This window comes from Lepidothrix coronata, unplaced genomic scaffold (assembly GCF_001604755.1).
Source record: "Lepidothrix coronata isolate B3197 unplaced genomic scaffold, Lepidothrix_coronata-1.0 Scaffold15, whole genome shotgun sequence".
Lineage (NCBI taxonomy): Eukaryota > Metazoa > Chordata > Aves > Passeriformes > Pipridae > Lepidothrix > Lepidothrix coronata.
The window spans coordinates 176,058-187,247 of NW_016690195.1; the positions used below are offsets into that span (position 1 = coordinate 176,058).

Genomic DNA, 11,190 nt, shown 5'->3' on the forward strand with positions numbered 1-11,190 from the left:
AGGGAGGAGGATAGATCGCCAGATAAACCCCGGGGGGAGGAGACGGGAGCGGGGAAGGGACCGGGCGGGGGCCTCGCCGCCTGCCCGGCCCGCACACCCTTCCCCGCCGCCACCGCGGGCACCGGCACCGGGCCCCGCCCGCCCTCGGCCGGTCCCTCCGCCCCAGCCGCGCTCGGGCGGGCGCGGGGCGAGGGCCCCGCTCGCCTTTGCCGGCGCTCCTCCGCCAGACGCAGACCCGGCTGCCGCCGAGGGGCGTCCCGCCTGCTACCTGCAGCCGCAGGACTCCACCACCATGTCCTCGTACTGCTTATACACCACGTTGTTGCCGGCGTCGATGTAGAGGATGCTGATGGGAGTCAGTTTGGTGGGGACACAGCAGCTGGGCGGCGTGGAGCCGGGGTCCATGGAGTTCATGAGGGTCTGGATGATGGCATGGTTTGTGGGCTCCAGGTGGGAGCGCAGCGGGAAGTCGCAGACCCCCTCGCAGTGGTGGGCCTCGTACTCCAGTGGGGCGATGATCCAGTCGTCCCAGCCCAGCTCCTTGAAGTTGACGTGCAGCGGCTTCTTGCTGCAGCGCAGACGGGACTTCTTGCCGTGCCGCTTGCCGTGCCGGCTGGCGAAGGCGGCGCGGCGCTGGCGCCGGGGCGGCGGACGGCGGGCAGCGGGCGGCGGCGGAGCGCCCAGCTCGGCGCGCAGCTCCCCGAGGAGGCTCCGCCGCCGGGCGCGGGTGAAGACCACCAGCAGCGCCCGCTCCTGCGGCGGCCGGGGACGCCGCCCGAAGCCCAGGCCTCGCAGGTCCAGCCAGCGCCGCGGCCCGCGGTCCGCAGAGGCCCGCAGTTCCAGGCACAGCCGCTTCCAGGGCCGCTGCTCCCGCAGGCCCTGCCGCACGTCGAACACCTCCCAGCCGGCGGCCGAGGTCGCCCGCGGGTCCAGGGCGCGGGAGTCCAGGGGCCGCGGCGAGAGGCAGGCGGAGAGCTGCACATGCAGCGGGGCGGCGGGCGGCGGGCGGCCGCGGGGGGGCCGGCGGAACAGGCGCAGCTCGGCCCCCACGAGCTCCTCCGTCTCCGAGAGGGTCGACACATCAAACACATACTGCTGCCGCCTCAAGGGAGCGGGCGAGAGATCGTCTGCGAGATAAAAATAATTACAGTCAGTTGCGCTCGGGGGGGATCTGCCGAGAGGTCTCTGAGGCGGCGAAGGGCGACCAGCATCGCCGGCGTGCCCGGCCGGGGCCGCTGCTGCCCGCCTCACCCCCGCCCCCAGCCGGACCGGGACCAGGGGAGGGCGGGGAGAGGAGGAGAAGGAGAAGGAATATGGAAGGACCCGCACCAGACAGGAAACCACTCTCCAGCACCAGAGGCACACCCTACTCCACGCACATCCTCTGCCTATCAGTCCCACCAGCAGTGTGAGACTGGCAACATTTGTGTGCCCATGTGCATTACGCAGATACATGCATATACATATATACGTATCTATTCTCCTCTAAGAGAAAAACCTGGACTTCTTTTTTGACACATCGGTGTACAAAATGCAGCGCAGAAAGCAAACCAGATTCCCTTGAGCTGCTTTCCAATAAAATGTTTACAACCCAGCAAATACAAAAATTCCCAAAGCCCCTGTGTTTCCCCAGAAGCTAGTAAAGCTTGTGTAGATTTCTATAGTAAAAATGTCACTGGAGCCTCTGTTCAGCAGCCCCTCGCCGCTTTTCCAAACTCAGCTCGCTCCAGGCATAAAAACAGATACTAGAGAAATATACACCCGCCTGTTATTTATCGATATCAGAGGTCATTGCCATTCCTAATCAGTGTGCTTCACAACCTCGGCTCTACCTGACAGGTCTGGGGGAACCTCTTGCGGGGCATGAGGGACAAGGGGATGATTTATGCAAACGAACATCTTCAGACGCGCCACAGCGATGTAAAAATCAATCCGGATTAACGTGCAGTTAATCAGTGCGGATTAGCATACTCGACAGTCGCCCTGCGTCGCTGCGCGTTCCCCTAGACGTCAACAGGGAGATGGAACGTGGAGTGGAGCAGGGACAGCGGGAATTGCTGGGAAAAAGACCTGCCCCGCAGCCAGGCCATGAGACTCTCTGGCAGAGCCTGCCTGCTTGCCGAGCGCGTCGCCCCCACCCCGCTGCCCGCCCGGCCCGGCATCCCAGGATCCATTCAGAAGCTGGGCACTCGCCGGGCCCTGCACACCTGCCCTCCCCCTAGAGCCAGGCGGCCGGAGCACGGCCGCGCCCCCCGCCTCGCCCTGCGTGGCGCAGGGGGTCAGCGGGAGAGGGAGTTCGCGGGCCGGAGACTCCCCGCCTCCACGGGGCCTGCGCGGCGGCGGGAGCGGTGGGGAGATCGGTCAGGCCCTTCAGGCATCCCGGGGAATTTGAACCCAGGCCTTCCGCATCCCTGCCGCCGCCTCCCCCTTCAGGCTTAGCTGTTTCCTCGCGGCGGGGCTGCTCCTTACGCAGCGAGGGGGCGAAAGGCCGCCCGGCCGGCCGCGCATCCTGCTCGGGGGAGGGCTGGAGGAGACTGCAAAACACACGCACCGAGCCCAAAAAATGTCGTCACAGTCCGTGTGACGACAACAGCTGCTCTATCAAGCTGCTGAAAATACAACTGAAATCCATCGGCAGCTGCCTAGAGGCGCTGGACGGTTTCGTCAGCGCTGCAAGTACGGAGCAGGATTTGATCCATTGTGGATTTGAGGCGGGAAGGGGAGAATAGTTCCCCCCTTCACAGGCTTGGGCCGTCGGGGCCGGGGGTTGAGGTGCACTTGGGTTGCGGGAGGAGGATCCGGCAGCTTGGATCTCTGAGACCATTGCCCCGTCCTTCAAGGGGGTCCTTGGCAGGATTGGGGGCTTCAGATAGAAGGGGATGTGCACCCCTCGGGTAAGAAAGCGCAGGTTCTCTTCCTGCTTCTCCTCCTCCTCCTCGTCTTTGGTTTTTTTCTGCGTCCAGCATCTGTCAGATGCCCGGACACTCGACAAGGCACAGACGGATCTCCTGGCCCTGCCGAACTGCCTCAGACCTTCCTTCATGGGTTCCAGCGACCGTTGAGGAAACCAGATCAGCGCCTTCTCCTGCCCCTAACCCTGGTTTTGCGGTGTGGGCAGAGCCGAGCCTGGGGATAGATCTGCTTTTAGTTGCTCTTTTTGCTTAGGGAATGAAAAGGGGGATGTCACGCTTCGTTTCAAAGGGAGATGATCCCTCTCTTTGGTACTCCTTGCGATGGGGTGGAGGTGAGGAGAGTGCTGCCTGCAGCCCGCCGTCCCTCCGGACACTCCCGTGTCCTACTCTTGGCCAGTGTCACCGTCCTGGGGTCCCCCGCATCCCTGCCGGGGTGAAGGAGCAGAGCAGCACTGCCCGGCAGACCGAGCTTTCAAGGAAAGGGCGGCCCTTTCCCGGGGGATGGGGGACACGGAGGTGACAGCGCCCACCCTGTCCCATTCCCAAGGAAACCTCACGCAGGTGACCGGCCACGGCGCGGGGAATCGTCCCATTGGGGGTGACATCCAAGCATGCGTGTTAGACGGGAGAGAAGCGGAGAGAGGCTGAATTCCCCGCGTATCCTCGATGCTGAAAACGGGTTTTAAAGGGTCTGCAGACCCCTGTCATACGGCGGTGCTGGGGGGAAGCCAGCTCCGGCACTGCCAGTGTCAAAACGCTTGCTGAGGGTGTGCACTCCCCAGCAGCATCCTTTGAAACTCCAGTTTGGCAGGGGTTGAAGGCATTGCAAGGCTGCTCCGGCTCGCTCGGTGGCATGGCACGCTGGGGACACGGCCGAATAGCAGAGAAATGTGCCCCCGGTCAAGCGGGTTTCGGCAGCAACGACTCCGTGCTGGAAAAGTCCCACTGGCTTATGCAGCTGCCGGCTCCCGCACCTCTCTCCGAAAGGGGCAGAGCTGCCGGTTATTTCAAATGAGCAGCTTTGAATCCGATCAGATAAACGCTATTTATTCACTCTTGTAACCTAATAATTCCAGATGAATACATAATCCTAAAACAGTACTGGCTCGCTCCCAGGGCAGTCAAGGGGGTGGGAAAAGCAGCGGAGGGCGGGGAGGGAAAGCGCGACCTCCGGAGCCTCCACAAAACCGGGAGACGGGTCTAGGTTGGGGACCCTTTGTTCCAGCGAAGATGCCGTTTTCTCAGCACACAAAGAGTGGCAGCAGAGACGGCGTGGGGACACGCTGGCTGTCCTTCTTTCTCCCTGTGAGGAGTGCACACGGATCGGGGCTGGTTCTCTTCAATATTCCTTTAAACCCAAGGAGCGGCTGAGGTGTAATCCGGGGTTTCTAACAGCCAGCTCGAGATTTGCTTTTTTCTTAGGCCAGTTGAGGCTGTCATTAGCGCTATTCCCGTTACTGAAATACTTGGTGAGAGCAGCAAAGTCATCTCACGTCCATCCGGGCTGGGGAAAGCCACACTGCAGAAAATGCACCAGAGAGGTGTGTTTATATTTGTAGCGTTAATGTAGATGAATGTTAGTTCCGCAGTACTTAATAGTTCTATTTCGACTCTCCATAGTTCATTTTTTTCGGGCGAAAATAAAATATTGGGAGCGGGAAGGAGGGTCAGAAGGAGGAACTAGGTCTATCTGGAATTTAAGGATGTATCAGTGGCGGGGGGAAGAGAGCAGCCCTACACCGTTCTGCCTTTCCCGAAGCGCCCAGGCAGCGGCGTGCCCGGTGCTCCCGCGGGCGGGCCGGGCCGGGTCGGGCCGGGCCGGGGGTGCTGCGCCGGGTTCTCGCCCACCTTCTCCCACGCTTTTCTCCGCGGTGCGGTGGCTGCGGTTTTAGCATCTCCGAGGTTAAATGAACGACTGGGCTGGGACGTTTCCCTCAGCTCCCTGTGTGAAACCGCTCTCGCTTCCTGGGTCGCTTTCTCGCCGCAGCCTGGGCTTTGAGGCGAGACGGGGGTTAGCGAAGGCTACACAAAGTTTGCCTTTTCATGGCAGATCAGGTACTGGGCTCCCAGCCAATTCATCAGGGCTCAGATCTTAACTTTACATCACTGCAAATTATACCCAAACCACATTCAAGAAGAATTTTCCCATTCCCAAATTCTCTTTCAAGCCATATTTAAACTCGCAAACCAAAAGCACATTTGCAGTTTAAAGACACTTTGCAGGCATTCACACAACAATAATCTGGAAATTAAAACATAAATTGTCCCTAATTGCGAAGGTCTGCCCACACGTTGTCTGCAGAGTCGCAAGGCTGACAGGTATTTCTTTCGGAGCATTACCCAAGCTGTGGAAACAAGGGGCTGACTCTCCATGTGTGGTATTTCTTCGGGTTTCAATTCCGCATCTCCCAGCGCCTGTCTCGCCGTGGTTTTCTATTACACCGAGTGATTAGATTTAAATGTATCGTTCGCTTCGCTATCGAGTAACCGAGAAAGACCACACCTTCCTCGGACGAATTCCCAATCCTGCCAAAACCCCAGCTCGCCGATGGCGGGCTGTTTCCTTTTGTTTTGTTTTGTTTTGTTTTCGTTTATTCTCCTCGGAGCGCGGAGGCACCTGGCTGTGATGTACCTTTGATCACCGCTGTACTGTACCTGCTCCGGGAAGGCTGCCTGCCCTCGCCCCACTGCCCCGCTCGTCGCCGCCTCTCCGCTTCCCACGAGAGACACTCGACCCTCAGGCGCAGAGGGACCGTCACAACACCCGCGGGACATCCCGCTGGGCTCCGGCCCCCTCGGCTGTTGGCATCGTCCCACGAGATGCGCTGAGGCGGCGAGGAGCTTCCTTGAGGGTTTCTACCTGCTGTAACAGACCTTAAGCGAGGACCCTTCCCTTTCCCCGTTTGCGGTGGTTACGCTACCCTAGATATTTCGATGGAGGAGAAATAATTCCTCCAGAATTATTCAGGTTGAGAAAATCGGACTAAATATTCCCAGCGCTCGGAGCTAAGAAATGGAGCAAGGGAACGCTTTGGAGTATATTTCTGAGCGATATATGTGGAAGCGCCGGGATACAGCAACAGAGCATACAGATCTGGCTACAACTAGCAAGAACTGAAACGTCCCCTTTCGCTCATAAATCAGACTTCAGGCACGGGAGGACTCGCAAACTCAGTTCCAGCCTACCCCAAAATCGCAAGGAAAGAAGGATTTCTACGATCGGCTGGTTTTGGGTTTTTTTCTACTACGAAGCGAGGATGTAAATGAGGGGAGCGAGGCGCCCCGCTGCCGTGCCCGGCGCCGGGTGACCCCGGCCTGCGTCGGTTTTCCTCCCCGCGGGCCGCTCGCCTCCCGGCTGGGGCCAGCCCAGCTGCGGCACGGCACCTCCCCGCGGGCGGCGGAAACTACACAGCTCCGAGGCGGAGAGCTCGACCTTCCGTCCCCCCCAGTCCCCTCCCCGCCCCTAAAAAATCAAACGCAACGCCTCAGCAAGTTCCGCAGGAGGGTTTCTGGATTTTAAAAATATGAAAAAAAAAATCAGGAGCGGGTCCGAAATGAGCCACCGGAATGGTGGCTTGACAGGCGTTAACTACTCGTTCCCGTTAGCAGAGCGGCTCCGCGGCCGCGCACCGCCCCGCCGACCTACTTGAGCCGCGGGGCTCCCGGGGCCGGTGTGCGCTGCTCCCCTGCATCGCCCTCCCCGTCCCGCGGCGCTGCCTGTGCGAGCTCCCGCGCCTTCGCAAGGACAACAAACAAACGAAAGGTAAATAAAAAAATACCCCCCCGCCGACAGCCCCGATTTTCACCGGGAAGAGGCGAGAGGTGCCGCCGCGGCTGCTGAGGGGACGCTGCGCTCCGCTCCCTCCTGCAGCTGCTGCAGCGCGGGGGGTAAAACATCGACCCCCGGAACACCCCTCCGGCGCAGGCAGCGCGGAGCCGCCGCCCGCTTCTCGCTGCCCCCGTCCCGCCGGCTCCGCGGACGCCGGGGCCGGGCCGGGCCGCCCGCTCCTTCCCCGGGCGCACGGCGGGGATGAGGAGCGGCTGCCGCGCTCCGGCCGTCTGGTCTGCATTAGTGTTTTTATAAGGGTCTCAAACAAATCGAATACAAGGTCACCAAATAATTAACAGTTGTGAATTCCCTCCTTCCCCATTAAAATACTTCCCTGCTTATTTTTCATTTTCCTTCTGCCAACGACAACATTGCCTGGGCAAAGGCGCTGCAGAGATTACACTACATTGCAGCTTTCGGTCCACCCAGAAACCCGCTGTTTTGCATAACTACGTTGCACTAGATGAACTTCAAGTGGGATTTACACTCTTTTCTTCTGCCACATGCACAGCCGGGCCATTTCCAGTTTCTCTGCACACAGGATCCCCCTTTTGTCCTGCCCCTCTATTCACCCCCCTCCCGACCTTCCTGGCAAGAGCAAAATAACGATGGTCGGACCCCTGCCCATCCAAATCAGCTGCCCTCCTAACTGGAACGAGAAACTGCACAAAGAAAACGGGGAGGGAAAAAGGAGACGATCTCGACCTATTTCGACTTCCCCGTCCCTTAGGCGCGGAGCGGAACATTTCGCATGCGGCCGCGGTCCCGTGTCTGCGGGCAGCTCTGCAGACACAAAAGGGAGAGGCGAGGGGCACCCGCGGCAGCCGGCCCTTGTGGCACTCCCTTCCCACGGGAGATCCCTTCGAAAATCGCGCTCCCTCGCACCCTGGCTATTTCCTTTTTGTTTTCGGTTTGTTCCGAGTCGTGCCGCGTTTCTTGCTAGCCATGGAATTGCTTGTTTATAGCTCCCTTCTCCAGCTCCCTCCCGCTCTATCCTTTTTTTTTTTCCCCTGCCTGGTGGAGTCCTCGCAGCTCCTAATTGTCCTGCCTTACTGTGGAGCTCCAATGCTGGGGGTCCTGAGGCCAGTGAGAGCACCATCTGCGTTTTAATGAGTTACTTCATGTGCCAACAGTAATTTTCCTACATTCAGCTAGGTCCTGTCTGATCTTGCGACCGTAACAAGGGGGAGCGAGTGGGGGGCGGGAGGGGGTGGAGAGGGGAGAATAGCAAACCCTTTACCCCCTTTCTGCGCTCTTTTTTTACCGATGGGGAAAAAATTATATATATATTATACAGTAGTGTGGCTTCACTCCTTCTCGAGCTACCCTGAAAACGATCTTATTAGCTTCAAGCGGGAAGGGAAGAAACAAGAGGCGAAGGGAAGCATTTGTCAGTGTCCACACCGAAGCCTCGGAGTACGGTGGGACGGGCGGGCTTGGGACTGCTGCGGCCGAGCTGCCTGTCCCTCCGGACCCTCTCACGGACATGCAGGCACAGCAGCCCACGTCGTAAGGGAAGGGTATTCTCGGCAGGACTAAAAGTTGTCTCACGCTTCTCTCCGGGCTGCTGTCCCCCCTAAATGCTGCCATGAAGGATGGCGTGCGGCAGGTGGGACAACCACCGTCGTCTCCCCTGGGAGCTGCCGCTTAGGTAAAGAGCAGCTCATCTAATTGGGTCAATTTGGGCAGCTATATTGTCTGCAAATGAATTGACAGAAACTCTGATCCCCTTCCCCGTTTTCCCTGAGCAAAGACTGTTCACCATCAGCACAACTCCAGCTCGCCAATTAACTGGGCTAGGAGCCCACGGGGAGGTGGGCAGTAAAATAGCTACCACTTCAGAGGAACGGAAGCTCTCTTGAAGTTTTTTGGTGATGTGCCATTGGCTGGTTCGCTTCATTATGGGAGACTAGACAATATTTGATATGTTATGACATGAACACTCAATTAGATCACTGAGTTGAAATACTCCAATCAGTGGCTTGATGCTAAGCAACCCTCAGAAGGTCCAGCAGAAGGTCACAGCCTGTGACACATCAAATCAAAATCAACGGGGAAAAGTGAGGCTTTTCCTTAATCAAACCAGGACTTCTGTTAGCAAATCACTTCCCCTGGAGTAGAATCTCACATGCAGCGAGATGAGCTAAATTTGTTAAATTAACTGTCTTTCTTCTGGTTATCAAGAATAAGATGATCTCGAGCGCGGCTCCATTTCCTGCAGCTCGCAGACTTAGCATCCCGTTTCCTCTTCGCCAGGAAGAGCGGGCCAGCTCCTTTCTGACGGCTGAATTTTCGAAACCTTATTTCTAGAAGGCGAGTTCTCTTCCCCCCCACCCCCGCTTTCAACAGCGACGAAGAAAACAACCCCCATAAGGCGAAGGCAGATAGGAAAACCCGTGTCTCGTCTCCCCTCGGAAACGTCTGCGCTCTTCCGACCGTGAGGAGCACACAATGTGGGCGCTTCCACGCACCCTCCCGAGCCCAGAGTGGCTCGACGGGCACTGGGACGGGAGGCGAAGTGCCCCGCCGAGCTCCTTCCGCGGCTAAGAACCCCCCCGAGCCGGGGATAGCGATGGGGCAAGGGGCTGAGCCGTGGGTGCCGTGGGCGGGGAGAGGCTTCCGGCTCGGGGAGGCGGAGAAGGGGATCGGTTTGGGTTCGGTTCGGTTTGGGGGGCGATCGGCTCCTGTAGCTCCAGGGAGCTGCTCAGTTTTCCTGGCACTGCGTTTTGCCCTAAAACGGCTGGGACGCGGGGGAAGGGGGGCGAGCTGCCCCGGCAGCGGCGGGACGGCGCTGCCAGCCGCCGGCAGGTACACGAGGGCCCCGGGGGGCGCGGACGGAGGGGAGGGTCTTCAGAGCTGGGAGAGGGGGAGGAACGAAAGCACAACCTTCATTAAGAACCTGTTAATTAGTCTGTTCTTAATGGCTCACAACCAGAATAACGAAAAAAAGAAAAAAGGGGGGAAAATGGAGGCGTTTTTTATGGAAGGGAAATTTTACTCTGGATCGGCGAGAAACCTGCACCCGCTGCCCCGAGTACGAGCGTCCCGGCCAGAGCTGCAGGTCATGGAGGGGTCCCGGGAGCCCCGCGGCACCGATGCTGCCCGGGGAGAGCGGGGGCAAGGCGTGGGGCCCGGCTGCCCCCGGCGCCACGTCCGCCTCCCTCCTCCGGGGAGGCAGCCGAAGGCCCGGGAGAGCGGCCTCGGCTGCTAGTCCCAGACCGGGGGTGGGTGACAACCAGCCCCGTACACACCAGGCTCAAAGGGTGCGGCCCCGGAGCAGATGTCAAGTTCGGCCGCCCCCCACTAAGCCGCGGGGCCGCAGCGGAGCCGGCCGGTCCCAGCCCCAGCGCGCTCGGATGGGGCCGGGGCTCTTCCAGGTAACCCCGATAACGCGACCCGAGGCGAGGGCAGCTTCAGGCAGCAGATATTTGCCCTCGGTCAGTTTGAACTTTCTTTCTGCCGTGCAGCCGCGGCGATAAGAGCGATCCTTTCTCCAGCGGATGGAAAGAAACCAGAAGAGTGATACTAATTTTCTTTTTTTTCATGACTGAATTTACGCCCAAAGTGCGCCTGCAAAGCTGGGACGTGTTTCCCACCACCTCGTGACGATTCGGGGAGGAACACGCGTGTTTCTCACAAGCAGTGCTTACGGCTGCCACGGCGCCGTTTGCTTTAAAATAAAACAACGCGTCCCCCAATTCACCGAAAAATATGCACTTTTCTGCAATACCGGGGCGGAGAACAGCACCGGTGACCGCTGCAGAGCGCTCCCCGACTCCCCCAGCACCAGGCCCCGCAAGAAGGGGCGCCTGCAGCCCCGGCGGGACGGCGAGGGACGTGGAGGGGGCCAGAACTTACCTCGTCCCCTGTCTACAAAACTAGAGATGGTGTTGGCGGACTTGGACGACTGAAAAAAGCTGGCGTTGATGCCCAGTTTTTCCGCGATGGAGTAAGTCCTGAACAGAGACAACATGTACTCGTGGGGTTCTGCCCGTGGGAGCGCCCGGCCCATGGCGTGTCCCCCTTGCCGCGGGCGGTTCTCTCGTGGAGACCGCGGCACCCTGCGGCTGCGACCACCTTTGGAGGAGGCGGCGAGCTCCGAGGCGGCGGGGAGGGAAGCCGGGAGGCAGCAAGGTAAATCCCAGAGGAGACTGGCGAACAAGGCGGCGGAGAGTAGGGCCCGGCGTGCATTCATAGCGAGAGGCGGCGGCGGTGGGAAGGGAGAGGGAGGGCGGCCCGACGGGCGGCTCCGGCGGCCCACGGAGCGGCGCGGGGACTGCGCGACGGCGTGGCGCGGAGCGGGGACTGCACCCGGCCGGGCTCGGCCCGCAGCAGCCCGCCCCGCCCCGTGGGTACCGCCCCGCCGCGGACCGCCCTGTGGGGGCACCCAGCCCGCCCCCGCGGGGCGGTCCGCGGCGGGGCGGGACACCCCTTGGTCGAGTGCCTGGG

General features: G+C 60.0%; 1 protein-coding gene across 1 annotated transcript; it reads right to left on the reverse strand.

The window, feature by feature from the left end:
* Positions 1-213: 213 nt before the first annotated feature.
* On the reverse strand, positions 214-10,936 carry GDF6 (growth differentiation factor 6). Its single transcript, XM_017806348.1, has 2 exons — positions 10,600-10,936; positions 214-1,127 (listed from the first exon to the last, which is right to left on the reverse strand). The coding sequence occupies exons 1-2, from the start codon at positions 10,934-10,936 to the stop codon at positions 265-267; spliced, it is 1,200 nt and encodes a 399-aa protein (XP_017661837.1). The 3' UTR covers positions 214-264.
* Between the last annotated feature and the right edge of the window lie 254 nt (positions 10,937-11,190).

Coding starts and splice junctions, on each gene's coding strand:
- GDF6 (XM_017806348.1), bottom strand. CDS start 10,936: ATGAATGCACGCCGGGCCCTACTCTCCGCCGCCTTGTTCGCCAGTCTC. Junction 1,128..10,599: donor TTTTGTAGACAGGGGACGAG/GTAAGTTCTGGC, acceptor TTTATCTCGCAG/ACGATCTCTCGCCCGCTCCC.